Consider the following 15,499-nt stretch of genomic DNA (forward strand, 5'->3'; position numbering starts at 1 on the left):
AGCAACGCATCTACTTCTTCAGAGGTTTGAGGAGATTAGACGTGTTGCCAAATACTCTATTGAACCTCTACAAGTGTATGGTGGAGAGCATACTAACTGGTTGCATCATGGCATGGTTTGGAAAATGCGATCACTCAAGAACATAGGCGGCTATAGAAAGTGGTGGTTGTTGTTGGGTCCATCGCAGATACTGACCTCACCATTGAAATATCTACAGGAAGTGTTGTCTCAAGAAGGCAACTAATACCATCAAAGCCTTGCACCACTCTGTCCACATTCTCTTCTCTCTGTTACCGTTGGGAAGAAAGTACAGAAGTCTGACAACCATTACCTCCAGGTTTAACAGCAGCTTCTTTCCATCAATCATCAGATTCTTGAATAACCCTGCACAACCCTAACTAAAACATTAGTTCAACCATCTCCACCTTACTGAATCACAACAGACTTTACAATCCTATGATTGCTCTACTTTGGTTTTTATTGTATCATGGTTTAATTTTCTCAGAATAACTGATAAATTATTGTTTATTTATTGTTGTTATTATGTATAGTGCGCCCACAAGGCTGCAATAAGTGAGAATTACATTATTTTGGTTCATTTTCAGTGCATAGGACAAAGACTTCTGAAACTATTCTATTGACCAAAGTCATAGAGATAAAAACAGATAAAAACGGTGCTGGTATTCTGAAAGGATTAGTTTTAATACACCAATATATAATCTATGCCCTTGATTTTTGTTATATCCTTTTGTTGGAAATTAAAGGCTCATTTTTAAGGGGGGTATTTTATCGGAGAGACTATTTTATGCAGTGTCATTTGGAATGGGATATGGAGGAGCAAATAAGTATGATCAGATTAATGCCAAATTTGAAGTTTTTGTTCAAACAAATACCAGTTTTTGTTCTCAAATTTAAAGCTAAAGTTGAAGCTATATCACTAAAAAATAATTTAAAGGTTACAAGTTGTTTAAAGGTTGAAGAGGATGGAATCTCTATTCTTGGACAATTTATTTGAGATGTAGAACAAGAAGTTATCTATTTTAAATTTCATAATTTGTATAACTGCTTTTCATCACTCTATGGAAAAGTGACTCAAAAACTGATGGAAAAAAAGTAATAGCATACACTTAAGAATTTCGCAGAATCTGAGGACAGGAATCATTGCCCGTTTTAGTAGATAAATAAGGGAAATTTGTGAATGCCGTTTGCTGCTTAGTAAATATGAGAGAATTTTACCAATGCCTTTTCAGAATGACTGGGGACATTATTCTAGGTTTATGCTTTTTAATGATTTTGCCGAATTGGGAATTTTAATCCCTAAATATTTTGTTGGATATTGTGGCCTTTTGTCTATTTTTTGATGTGTTTATTGTAGTAGCTAGAAAATGCACCTACGTATAATGGGGCTTTAAAACTTGGGTAACAGTTAACTTGAATGAATTGAATATGCTGTTGTAAGTGAGGCGATGTCCCTTGTCTAATAGCCTATTCCCACCTTAGAAAGTAGTCCGGTAATTTGTGCAATGAAGGAAAGATGGTGGCCCTCTGACCAATCTGCTTACCATTAATTTCAAATCTTTTGAAAAGGTGGAAATTCACAATGCTAACCATGTAGTCTGCAGCACCCTGAACAAAGAAATACTTGAAAATATATTTAAAATTGATGTAAAGAAATGGAAGTGGTGTCAAAAGGGACAATGTGGGGAAAGGCAGGAGGTGCTGGGCAGTCTAGGCAGTCTAGGTTGGTGGATGGGGGAATGGGTAGTTGAGAAAATTTGGGCTGGGGTGACTGCTTAGTTTAGTTTTAGTTTAATTTAGAAATACAGTGTGGAAACAGGCCCATCGGCCCACCTTGTCCACGCCAAGCATGGGTCACCTGCAACACTGTGGAAAATGTGCAAACTCCGTACAGCCTGCACCCGTCATCAGAGTCTAATCTGGGTCTCTCGCGCTGTGAGGTAGCAGCTCTATCGCTCTGCCACTGTGCCACCCAAAATGACTGATGTTGACAAGGAGGGGAGAATTTGTTGGAATAAGAAAGGAATGACGAACAAAGGTGATAATTTTACATTTGACGCTTTGAGAAAATTGGAACTAACCTAAATAAATGTGCATGTCAATGGAAAATGCATCTTCAAAATGACCTTTAAGTACACAAATACAGCTTGTATTAAATAGCGCCTTTTAATAGTATAAAAATAACCCATGATGTTTCACAGGGCATTAATAATTGAATTTGATATTATTGAATTCCAAGGATGTATATGGGCACATGATCAAAAGCATGGTAATAAAGGAGTACTTAAAGAAGAAAGGAAATTAGAAATTGGTCAAATTGGGTAAGGTACGATGGCAAGGTACGAGCCTGTTCCAATTTAGAGTCTTGGCTGCTTAAAAATATGGGGTGTTGAAAAAGTTCACTCAATAAACAGACAACTCACAACACGGTTAGGTTGACCAATTCAAGCTTTATTGATTATCAGCCGATGGAAGTGCCGAGGATACCAGCCAAGTAAGCGTTGCCTATTTCCTTCGCTCCATAGATGCTGCTGCACCCGCTGAGTTTCCCCAGCATTTTTGTCTACCTTCGATTTTCCAACATCTGCATTTCTTCTTAAGCAACATGAACAAAGAATTACATGGTATTTTATACTGTCACCTAAGCACATTCCAAAGGTGTTAGTCATGGTCAGAGGTACAGTCAATACACATTTCAACTCAGTCTCAATTTCTTCCGGTCCCAGTACCTCATCAGTAAGTAGTCTTTATAGTATATCATCCCTGTGCTCAACTGTTAGTGGCTTCTGTGCTTCTCATACCTAGGAATGCAGACCTGGCAAAGCATGGGTTAATTGCTGTGCATACATAATTAGTTAATCGCTGAGGGCCTGTAGGTGTAACTTCCACACTCTAGTCGCACTGCAGGGGGTACATAGCCTGGGGTCATCTTCATTTTAAGGACGGCCATCTTCTGGTAGGTGCATAGCATGTCCTGTTATGAATTAAAAAAGTCTTTAATCCTGGCTCTCCAGCTGGGGTTGTTAGAAACATAGAAAATAGATGCAGGAGGAGGCTATCCGGCCCTTCGAGCCATTCATTGTGATCATGGCAGATCGTCCCAAATCAATAACCCGTGCCCGTCTTCTCCCCATATTCCTTGACTCCACTAGCCCCTAGAGCTCTATCTAACTCTCTCATAAATCCATCCAGTGATTTGGCCTCCACTGCCCTCTGTGGCAGGGAATTCCACAAATTCACAACCCTCTGGAGGAAAACGTTTTTTCTCACCTCAGTCTTAAATGGCCTCCCCTTTATTCTAAGACTGTGGCCCCTGGTTCTAGACTCGCCCAACATTGGGAACATTTTTGCTGCATCTAGCTTTTAAACTGCATAAACCACCTCCAGTTTAAATTCCATTTGGAATATTTTGGAGGACCAAGAAACCAAGAAGCTTGTCCAGTCCTTTTATAATTTTATATGTTTCTATAAGATCCCCCCTCATCCTTCTAAACTCCAGTAAATACAAGCCTAGTCTTTCCAATCTTTCCTCATATGACAGTCCTGCCATTTAAGGGATCAATCTCGTGAACCTACGCTGTACTGCCTCAATCACAAGGATGTCCTTCCTCAAATTAGGAGACCAAAACTGTACACAATACTCCAGATGTGGTCTTACCAGAGCCCTATACAACTGCAGAAGAACCTCTTTACTCCTATACTGAAATCCTCTTGTTATGAAGGCCAACATACCATTAGCTTTCTTCACTGCCTGCTGTACCTGCACGCCATCTTTCAGTGACTGGTGTACGAGGACGCCCAGGCCTCGCTGCACCTCCCCCTTACCTAACCTAACTCCATTGAGATAATAATGTGCCCCCTTGTTTTTGCTGCCGAAGTGGATAACCTCACATTTATCTATATTATACTGCATCTGCCACGCATCTGCCCACTCACTCAACCTGTCTAGGTCACCCTGCAACCTCCTAACATCCTCTTCACAGTTCACACTGCCACCCAGCTTTGTGTCATCCACAAACCTGCTAGTATTGCTCCTAATTCCCTCTTCCAAATCATGAATCCTCAGAATGACTGGGAATACTATAACCCATTCCTGTCCAGTCTCGGTCAAGACTTTACTTTAACTCTTCAGTGTCCTATTCATTCCCTCCACTAAATTTGTTCCTTATCCCTCCCTTCTTCCATAAACAGTGTCGCCATTCCACAGACAAGGGGTACCGGGGGTTATTTAGTTTTGGCACCCTTTTTTAATTTTTTAAACTAACTTTTGCTTAATTTACGACTGAATCAGGCCTTTTCTTTTCTGGCCTTTTCCTTTTGTTTTATCATGCCAATTACTTTCTGCTTGTAACACATCCCAATTCTTAGGTATACCATCCTTTTTCAACTTTTCTGTCTGTTTAACAGTTTCTACATTCCATGTTCCTTCTCTTTTTCTCCATGTGCCCCCTGCTGGCCAGGATTTATCTCCCAAACGTTTGGTTAGCTTATAACTTAATATTCTATAGTCTTTGTTACTTTTAGGATTCAAATTACACATGTTGGACGGGCATTCCCCTGTAATTTTTGTCCAGATTATTCCCCATAGCCGCGAGTCTCTTCTCAGCCCGGCTACTTCTCAATCGAACCCAGAATATCTCAACTCGGCAGATTTAAGCCCTGAAATATCTCCTCACTCAATACCCCTCACTTGGACTAGTCTGGGCTTCTCTCTCTCTCTCTCTCTTATCAACTCGGCAGACTTTAAAAAAAATACATACACAAAATATCGAGCCCCGAATATCTCACTCGGCAGACTTAAGCCCCGAATATCTCAACTCGGCAGACTTAAAAAATACATACACAAAATATTGAGCCCTGAATATCTCAACTCGGCAGACTTAAGCCCCGAATATCTCAACTCGGCAGACTTTTTAAAAAAAGTTTAAAATACATACACAATTGGTCTTACCGTTGTCTGTATCTAAGAACCTCGGCTGGGAACGGATCAACTTTAGACGAAGGACAACAGATGTTACCGGGAGTTTCTACGGGAGTCGGTCTCAAAGGGTCCGATTAGAGCTCAGTTTTCTCCCTGTCCGATCCCAGTCACTCTATAGCCTCTTCCACAGTATTCTGTTGATGGTTCCAGCGAGTTCCTGCCGACTACGCCAATGAAAAGGTTCACTACTTAATAAAAAGATAACTCACAAAACGGTTAAGTTGACCAATTCAAGCTTTACTGATTATCGGCCGATGGAAGTGGTGAGGATACCAGCCAAGTAAGCAACACAGACACTTTCCTCGTGTCACAACTTCCATGAACAATGAATTACATGGTATTTTATACTGGGTTTTTTTTGTCACCTAAGCACATTCCAAAGATGTTAGTCATGGTCAGAGGTACAGTCAATACACATTACCACAGGATGCATCTGAGTGTCTCTTGTCAATCAGCAGTCGCATATCAAAGGCATACTATCAGTTGCTACTTTCAAGACAAGTCATTTCAAAGGCATCGGTCATTGTCTCAATACCCCTCACTGGGACTAGTCTGGGCTTCTCTCTCTCATCAACTGGTAGACACATTTCAAAATCATCGGTCATTGCACATTTCAAAGACATCGGTCATTGCACATTTCAAAGGCTTCAGTCATTGTCTCAATACCCCTCACTGGGACTAGTCTGGGTTTCTCTCTCTCGCTCTCTTATCAATCTACTGGAGAAAGCCTGCTTGAGATGAAATATGTTATAATAGTCCAGGATCCATTATATATATTTAAAAGCATTTGACCTTTTCACTGTCGTGGTAAAACAATTAACTTTTTGTGGGAATCAAGAGGCTGGAATTTGTTAAACACAAATGTCTTGTTGGCAGGAAATCGGAGGTAGATAGGGATGAAATAGTAGAGATTTGAAACCGTGGAAGTGCATTTTAAAGTTGACACTAAGAATAGCAACTATGTGAACTCGTTGAATGGAAATGTTGTTTCACGGGCATTTCGAGATTAGTCAGTTCTTACAAAAAAAAATTTGCCTTTACCTCAGTATTTCTCTTAATCCGATTAATACAGCTGAAACACAAATGAAGTGAAAAGGTAAAATATATATCATAGTATACAACACACAACTGTAAGAAGAACTCGGTAAATATAATAAAATGTCAGGTGTAGTTATGAGACAAATTGTTTGTAGAAACCAAGCTAGAGGACATGGGTGGAAATTCTCTGTCATAGACACCTGAAGCTCCCGATGCAAACCATTTCAAAACCCTTTCACATCCTCACTGTCTGTCCTCTGCCTCCTCCACTGCCAGGATGAAGCTAAACACGCACTCAGGGGTAGATAGACACAAAACGCTGGAGTAACTCAGAGGGTCAGGAAACATACAATACAATAGAACTTTATTTATCCCAGGAGGGATATTGGTCTGCTGACAGTCATAGAACACAAGATACATGAAACATGAAATTAAAGTGATGACTGGAAAGTATTAGGGATGTGCAAAGATTGGGGTGGTGGGGGGAGGGAAGTCAGTTGACCCCATGACAGAAGGGGGAGGTTGTACAGTTTGATAGCCACAGGGAATAAAGATGTTCTGAGGCGTTCTATACTGCATCTTGGTGGAACCAGTCTGTTGCTGAAGGTACTCCTCAGGTTAATCAGTGTGTCATAGAGGGGGTGAGCTGTATTGTCCAAGATACTCCACAGTTTGAGGAGCATCCTCCCCTCCAAGACCATCTCTGGAGGCATCTGTGGAGAAAAGGAATAGGTAAAGTTTTGGGTCAAGACCCTTCTTGTTTTCCTGGTCCTCCAAAATATTCCACGTGGAATTTAAACTGGAGGTGGAGACTGAGAGTCAGGGGATAGGGAAGCGAGAGATATAGTACTCACTAGACCAAGTGCAGACCCATTGGTGCTCCCCCAACGCAAGATACCACCACTCACCTGTTCCCCCAACGCAAGCCGTTCCCCCAATGCAATATTGCACCACACACGCATAGCCCCCAACTGCGCAGGCGCGGCTCATTTCTTCTCATCCCCCAGCACACCCTCCTCTTCCTCTTCACGCTCCCTCCTCAATCCCTAGAAAGGGAGGGGTGGTAAAGAGGGAGGGGTGGTAGAGAGGGAGGGGTGGTAGAGAGGGAGGGGGGTAGAGAGGGAGGGGGATAGAGAGGGAGGGGGTAGAGAGGGAGGGGGTAGAAAGAGAGGGGAGGAGGACGTGGGTAGAGAGGGAGAGGGGCAGAGAGGGAGGGGAGTAAGAGAGAGAGAGAGGGAGGGGGAGAGGGATAGAGTTGGGGGTGGGAGGGTAGAGAGGAAGAGGGAGGGGGGTAGAGAAGGAGGGGGTAGAGGGAGAGGGGTGTCGTGTTGGTTGGAGTGAGGGTAGATAGGGAGGGGGCATCTCTACCCTCCAACCCTCCCCATCTCCCTCCTCCACCCCATCCCCCCCTTCTCCATCTACCACCCCACTCCCCACCCCATCTCCCTCCTCCTCCCCTCACTCCCATTCCCTGCCCCAGGACCTACCCAGGTCGTCCTTGGTTCCAGCGGCGGCTTCTTTCTCGGTCCCGGTCACGGCCCCATCCCAAGCCCTGGGCTTGGCTCTCACTCCAGCTCGAGCACCAGGCTCGGCTCCAGCCAGGGCCCGTAGCTCCATCCTCGCCACCAGGTGTCGGGCGCTGGCAGCCGCCACACGTGCGTTGGAGTGTCCCCTCCCTCCCGGAGTGTCCCGTCCTGCCTCGCGAGTCCATTGTGACGTCATTCTGGGTTTTTTTCTCCCAAATTGGGTGAGTTTTCGGGCTGTTTTTAAAACTTTAAACGATTAAAAAGTTCGGAAATATAGTTGGGAATGCGATGGGAAGATGTTTACCGCCTCGACGGGAAAAATGTGAGTAGAATGTGTGACATTGGGAAGAATGTGTCCTAGCGTTTGGAAGAAAATAGGAATTAATCAGATTGTGCCCATCTCTCTCTCACACTCACTCTCACTCTCACACTCACACTCTCACACACAAGAAGAGTTTTATTATATAGATAGATGAATGAAAGATATGCAAAAAGTAATGATCAAGGAAAGGTGGAGCCCACAATGGTCCATTGGTGGCTGTGGGCTAGGTGAAAACGAGTTATACAGACAGCGAAACTCAACGGGACAATTTTGAAACTAGTATGACGACCAGGATGGGGGAGGGACGGAGAGCGAGGGGATGCAAGGTTTACTTGAAATTTGAGAAATCGATGTCATACCGCTGGGTTGTAAGCTGCCCAAGTGAAATATGAAGTGCTGTTCCTCCAATTTGCATTTGGCCTCACTCTCACAATGGAGGAGGCCCAGGACAGGAAGGTCAGAAGGGAAGTTAAAGTGTTTGGCAATCGGGAGATCACGTCCCACTGATATATAGGAGTCCACATCTGGAACGACAGATACAGTAGCTGAGGTTGGAGGAGGTTCAGGTTCTGCCTAACCTGAAAGGACTATCGGGGTCCTTGGACAGAGTCGAGGGAGGAGGTGTTGGGGCGGGTGTTGCATCTCTTGCGGTTGCAGGGGATGGTACCTGGGGAGGGGATGATTTGGGTGGGAAGGGATGAGTTAACCAGGGTGTTGTAGAGGGAATGGTCTCTGCAGAAAGTGAAAAGGGGTGGAGAATGGAAAATATGACTAGTGGGGGGATCCCTTGGAGGTGGCGAAAATGTTAGGAGACGGAGGAATTGGGAGTAGGGGACTCAGTCTTTGCAGGCGGCAGGGTGGGAAGAAGTGTAGCCTAGATAGTTATGGGAGAGTAGGATTGTAATAGATGTCATTCGATAGTCTATCACCTGTGATGGAGACGGTGAGATCAAGAAAGGGGAGGGTGGTGTTGGAGATGGTCCAAGTGACTTTGAGTGCAGGATGGAAATTGGTAGTGAAGTTAATCAAGTCCATGAGTTCTGCATGGGTGCAGGAGGTAGCATTAATGCAGTCATCAATGTAGAGGAGATAGAGTTCAGAGATAGGGCTAGTGTACGCCTGGAACAGGGATTGTTCGACATAGCCTACAAAGAGGCAAACTGGGGCCCATGTGAGTGCCGATGGCTATGCTTTGATTTGGAGGAAGTGGGAGGAGTCGAAAGAGAAGTTGTTGAGAGTGAGGACCAGCTCTGCTAGGGGGAGGAGGGTGTTAGTAGAGGGAAATTGGCTGGTACTGCTGTCGAGGAGGAAAGGTAGGGCTTTAAGGTCTTCCTGGTGGGGGACGGAGGTGTAGAATGACAGAACGTCCACAGTAAAAATGGGGGAATGAGGGCCTGGAAAACTGAAGCGAAACTAGGGGAACAGTACCTCTGTAATCTGCCGACTCCCTTGCTCTTCCTCGTTCCTTTTGTCCACCCTGATCCTCTCGCACATACCCTTCTTTCGCATTACACCCTGCCTCTCCTCTTCCTGTTGCTTTTTCACCCACAACATCCACCCATTGCCCATGGACTCCTCCCTTTCGGCCCCTTTCCCCGTCCTCTTTCCCTCACCCCACTCAGGTGTACACAAAAGATCATTGACAGTAGACCCCTACTTTGGTATAAAGTGCCTGGACCTGATGATATACCCGGTCGTGTTCTAAAAACCTGTGCGGACCAACTGGCTGGAGTTTTTACGGACAGTTTCAACCTCTCACTTCTGAGGTCTGAGGTTCCCACCTGCTTCAAGATTCAAGATTCAAGAGAGTTTATTGTCATGTGTTCCTGATAGGACAATGAAATTCTTGTTTTGCTTCAGCACAACAGAACATAGTAGGCATTGACTACAAAACAGATCAGTGTGTCCATATACCATTATATACGTATATACACACATGAATAAATAAACTGATAACGTGCAAATAACAGATAATGGGCTATTAATGATCAGAGTTTTGTCCGAGCCAAGTTTAATAGCCTGATGGCTGTGGGGAAGTAGCTATTCCTGAACCTGGTCGTTGCAGTCTTCAGGCTCCTGTACTTCAGGTAGAAGGTACAGGAGCCTGAAATCTGCATCATCCATCTGGTTATTTATGTGTGTATATATATATATTCAATGGTATATGGACACACTGATCTGTTCTGTATTTATTTATGCCTACAATATTCTGTTGTGCTGGAGCAAAGCAAGAATTTAATTCTCCTATCTCGGACACATGACGATAAACCCTGTTGAATCTTGAATCTTAATAACCCGAACTGACCACATGGTTTCTGAATCTGAGCTGACCTTGAATATTTATAATTTTTTGTCAGCTAACCTGATCATCATTGTAAACATGTCTACAATTGATCTGCTTGAGATGATACACCAGATATTGTTCAAGAATGGAGGACCCCTGTAATAGCAAACAAATCCTCCTTATGCTTGGTATGATTTGCTTGGATCAAGTCGTCAGATTTATTTGTCACGTGCACATGAAGTGCAGTGAAATGATTTTGCCAGCAGCGGTACAATCAAAAAAAGAACACACAATGCACAATAAAAATTTAACACAAACATCCACCACAGCATTCATCACTTCAGTACCGGAAGTGGCGGCGCTGGGAACGGCTGCGGCTCGCCTGCAGTCCGTTTGTTTTTACTTTTTTGTGTTGTTCTTTTTTGTTTTGTGTAGTTACGTTTTTGGTTTTTAAGTTGTGTTTATGTGGGGGTTGGGGGGTTGAAACAGGGCTTGCTGTCTCTCCCTTCGGGGGAATACGACTTTTTGTCGTATCCCCCTTCTCTGCCTCCGTGTGCGCTGAGGCCTAATGGCGGAGCTGGCGACCTCGAGGCTCCTGGAGGCAGAGCCAGTCAGGACTTGCCCTGGGCTCGCTCCCGTGAGGGCAGCCCGGCTCGGGGCTGGAACTGCGCTCTCGTGAGGACGGCCTGGCGAGGGGCTGAGACTCTCCCGTGAGGGGCTGTGGCACTCCCGTCGGAGTGGCCCAGCCCGAGGGAGGAACGGCACTCCCGTCGGAGTGGCCCAGCCCGAGGGAGGAACGGCACTCCCGTCGGAGTGGCCCAGCCCGAGGGAGGAACGGCACTCCCGTCGGAGTGGCCCAGCCTGAGGGAGGAACGGCACTCCCGTCGGAGTGGCCCAGCCCGAGGGAGGAACGGCACTCCCGTCGGAGTGGCCCAGCCCGAGGGAGGAACGGCACTCCCGTCGGAGTGGCCCAGCCCGAGGGAGGAACGGCACTCCCGTCGGAGTGGCCCAGCTCGAGGGAGGAACGGCACTCACGTGAGGGCGATCCGGCTCGGGGCTGGAACGGTGCTCCAGTGGCTGGGACGGCGTTCTGGCGGCGGTGACCTGAGTCCGGGGTTGAGCCGCTGGCCAGCGGCTGCGTCCGCTGGACTGGAGTGCGGCAGCTTCGACCACCCCGGGCCGCGGTGTTTGAGGCGGCCCGTTGCGGGGTTCGGTGAACCGCGGGACTGTTTGTTACATCGCCCGGTGGGGTATCGCCTCAGCGCAGAGGGAGAAGAGGAGGGAAGAGACTGCAGCCCTAAGATTTTTGCCTCCACCACAGTGAGGTGCTTGGAGGACTCACTGTGGTGGTGTTAATTTGTGTTTATTGTTGTTACTATTGTATGATTGTATGTATGACTGCAGGCACAAAATTTCGTTCAGACCGTAAGGTCTGAATGACAATAAAGGCATTCAATTCAATTCAATTCACTCTGGTGGAAGGCACAAAGTTTGGTCAGTCCTCCTCCATTTTCCCCTGTGGTCGGGACCACAACCCACCGCAGTCGCCGCTGCGGGAGGCAGATATGCAGCCAAGGTAAATCCCGAATTGGCGCTTCCCTACCAGAGACCGCGGCTTGAAGATGACATAGGCCTCAGGCTGGCGGTCGAAGATCTAAAGACCAATGAAACCAGTGAGCTGGATAAAATATTCAATTGGCTTGGCATAGCTTAGCCCAACCTGAACATGAATTTTTAATCTGATTATGCACTTGAATCATCCCAAACCTGACACACACGTTGGTCCTGCTGAGTTTATGTTAAATGGCTAGATGCGAATAGATAGCGAGTAGGCAGAGGATTTTAGATATATTATAAAGAAGAATATAATGGAACAAACTGGCTGAGGAAATGTAGTGGCAGCTACAATTGGGACATTTAAAAGATACTTGGATAGGTACAAGTTGGGAGGTAAAAAGACAAATCTATCCACTCTGGTTGGGCAACTTGGTCAGCACGGATGAGTTGGACCGAAGAGACTGTTTCCATGCTACATAGTTCTGTGAGTAATAGTTTAAATTATGCAAAACTGTTATAATGAGTACCTGCAGGTAAGGGCACATTTAACATATAGGAGCAGCAAGTGATTAGGAAGGCAAGTGGCTGTCACCCTTGATTGTGAAGAATAGAAAGGATTTGTATCTGGAAAATGGATATGGTAAGAGATCAGTCTTGATCTTTTTGAAAGACTGAGCTTGGTTGAAAGTCCTAGTGGGCTATTCTTTATATGTTTCTTGATCATTAACTGACTCCTTAATGTGACACGCTATGGTTGTACAGCCAATATATTAAAAAATCCTATTTTTGAGGACATCCCATTGTTTTTGATAATCAATTAATGTAGTAAACCCTTGCAATAATGGTCTGTTATTGCCAACTGTACACTATAACCGAGTGAGGGGGTGGATAAAGTTCAACCAACACTGGGAGGAAAGAAAGACATGTTGGGGGTGTTAAACAAGCGGGCCCAGTCACACCACCTTCATGTTGCTTACTCTCTTCGCTCCCACGACTGGAAGCATGCCAGGTGACCCCAGCTCATTGGGTAACTGATGAAAGTGGGGGGCAGAGCAACGAGAGCCTTAACGGGATACCTAACCAAAATCCACTATTTAGAGGTCCGGTATTGTGAGGTACTGTATTATTAATTATGACTTTTTAAAATGGACATGTTATACAATTGGTTATTTAAGAATTAGTTCTTTCAGGTAGCTTTATTTGAAACAAAATTAATGTTTGTTTCTTTCTTAGCATGGGGTTCAAAGCAATTTAAAACTACGCACAAAACTGTTTTAATTAAGTTGAAAAATGAAAAGAAATCCATGGTATCAATGTCCCCAGAGAATGGCTGTGTTAAAATTGTCATAACCTATAAAGGTTGATTAATGATCTGTTAATGTGTTCAGTGCGATTATTATGACTATTTTGGGGTGTGATGTATCTGAAATATTTAACGTAGCCTTGTAACTTGATTATAGTTTCAGTAGAACTCAGAACTGAAAATAGCCACCTCACTGGATCATAGTTAATCATTTCTCAGAACGCATGCTTTTAATTATCACCTAATGAATCCTTCCACTGCACAGTGAGGAATTCTATTAACATGAAAGATTTGAACAGCTTTGTTATTTTTAGAAGAAATCACAGACAGTTGTAAAATTTAATGCTATTCCTTGATATATTGCCTGCTTTACAGACGCTCAGAAATGTTCAGGCATGTAGTTGGAAGGTCGTTCTGAATATGGTCCTCACATTATCTCATTTACTATTCATAGGAATTAACTTGCCGAGAGGAATTACTTACCTTACTCCTGTCACTTCTTCCCCTTGTTTGGAAGATACCTGTCCAACAAGAGAAAGCTTCAGGTTGGTGATCTACCTTTTCAAAATTTTTGTTTGTGTTAATTCACATGTTCTTTTGTTGTTGAGAGATCTGTGTGTAATTTATATGAGATCTTAAAATTCTTGAAGCTATAAGAGTTTTCTCTCTGAAAAGCTTTGGCGATGCACTTAACATGGTAAAGAAACTGCACGAGTCATGTATAATGCATTCTTTGTGCTTGTGTTATTAGTGTAACTGAAAGATACATGTCTGCGTGTTAACTTTTAAAGGTATGCGGAGTGGGCCGTGTTGAAGAAAATGAACTGTGTGCGACGTTTCACTTTTTACTTGTAGAAATGATTATTGGGCAAATAGTTTGCTCTTTTGATCTGGTGCCACATTTTTAGCAGATTCAGTAAATGCGCATTCAACAATCGAACAATTTTCTAACCACGCTATGCCAGAAATTAAATTAATAAATGATGCGAATGAGAATCTGTGCAACATTCCTCATTCTTACCAAAGCCAATTTTAACAAGAGAGGAAAGACCTTGATATCTCCACCATTTGTGATCTCAGTGACTGTGTGGGTGAGGGATCCATCTATGAAAACCGTGTTTACTAAAGAAAGCGAACATCTCCGATATCCTACAATAGAAAGCCTCATCCTGGAGCAGATATTATGGTGATGGACTAATTGAGAGTAAAGGATAGTGTTTGTGCAAGAGACAGGGTGGGCAGAGGTGTCGTTCAGAAAACAGTGGGATTCTGTGGGTTTCTAGTAGACGTCGGTTGATAGTCTGTCCTCTGTGATAGAAGCAGACGTCAGTCGATCCTATGTCCCCATCCACCTACGTTCCTTCCTCTGGCTTCACAATTTGCACATCTTCTATCATCTCCTTGTCTCACCTTGTGTCTTTTCATCTCTGGCATTTGACCAACCATATTGATTGATTGATTGATTGATAGACTTTATTAATCCCCTTATTCAGGGGAAATTCTGATGTCCTTGCAGCACACTAATAAAAATACAACACAGTATTCATGATGAAATTCAACACCAAGACATAAAAACATCCCCCCACAGTGATTCCCACTGTGGGGGAAGGCACAAAGTCCAGTCCCCATCCTCTTGTCCACCCAAAGTCGGGCCTATTGAGGCCTCCACAGTCGCCGCCACGGCGCCCGATGTTCTCGCCGGGTGATGGTACTCCGGCGTCGGGAGAACCCCCAGCGGCTTGGGGTGCCAGGAACGGCCGCCTTCCCACCGGAACCTGCAGCTTCCAAGCCAACAGACCACGCGAGACGGAGCTCCGCACACTGGTGATCTCGGCGAGATGTAAGTTCAACGTCGCAGCTGGCCGCTCCGCAGAACCGCGGCTCCATGATGTTTTCCTCGGCGGTACCAAGCATACTGGAGTCCCAGCACGGCGACCCAGGAAAGGCATCGCCCGCTCCACGACAGCGCTCCAGCGCTGCGCCGCCGCCAAAGCCGATGTTCTGCGCGACGCGAACGCCGATGTTCTGCGCCGCCACCAAAGCCGATGTCCTGGCCAGGTCCCCTCAGGGAAACGTCGCTCCAGGACCCGCTGGTAGGCCGCGAGGACAGGTCGAAGATGCTGCTCGGAGGAAGGCAACCCCTCCGACCAGGTAGGGACTTAGAAAAGCAGTTTCCCCATTCCCCCCCACCACCCCCCACACATAAAAAGATTTAGACCCCCTGACTGTACACTTAACAAACTAAAAATAATAAAAAAGAAGGGGAAAAAACGGACAGCTGCAGGACAGGCAGCCGTTCAGGACAGTGCCTCCTCCGGATATGCCACTCAAACACTCCCTGGAGGAGTTTTGGGAACTGAGGAGCATGCTAAAAATAAGAAAATCAGGAGGGTGTAAAGGGGACAGGAGTTAGCTCTGGCAGATAATATTGAAGATATAATCACAAGAGATTTTAAAGTACATTTAAGGA

The 15,499-nt window shown here is 45.0% G+C and overlaps 1 protein-coding gene and 1 long non-coding RNA gene across 2 annotated transcripts in view; both read left to right on the top strand.

The window, feature by feature from the left end:
• Positions 1-15,499, top strand: part of lyst (lysosomal trafficking regulator) — a 212,164-nt gene that overhangs the window by 56,711 nt on the left and 139,954 nt on the right. The window contains exon 4 of the mRNA XM_033021759.1: positions 13,484-13,574. Within this exon, the coding sequence (XP_032877650.1) occupies positions 13,484-13,574 (91 nt within the window). The remainder of the gene's footprint in view (positions 1-13,483; positions 13,575-15,499) is intronic.
• Positions 13-9,345, top strand: LOC116973568. The gene is made up of 3 exons (XR_004412080.1): positions 13-24; positions 2,284-2,287; positions 9,160-9,345. It is a non-coding gene; the product is annotated as an uncharacterized LOC116973568 (long non-coding RNA).

This window comes from Amblyraja radiata, chromosome 5, assembly GCF_010909765.2.
Source record: "Amblyraja radiata isolate CabotCenter1 chromosome 5, sAmbRad1.1.pri, whole genome shotgun sequence".
Taxonomy (NCBI): Eukaryota; Metazoa; Chordata; class Chondrichthyes; order Rajiformes; family Rajidae; genus Amblyraja; species Amblyraja radiata.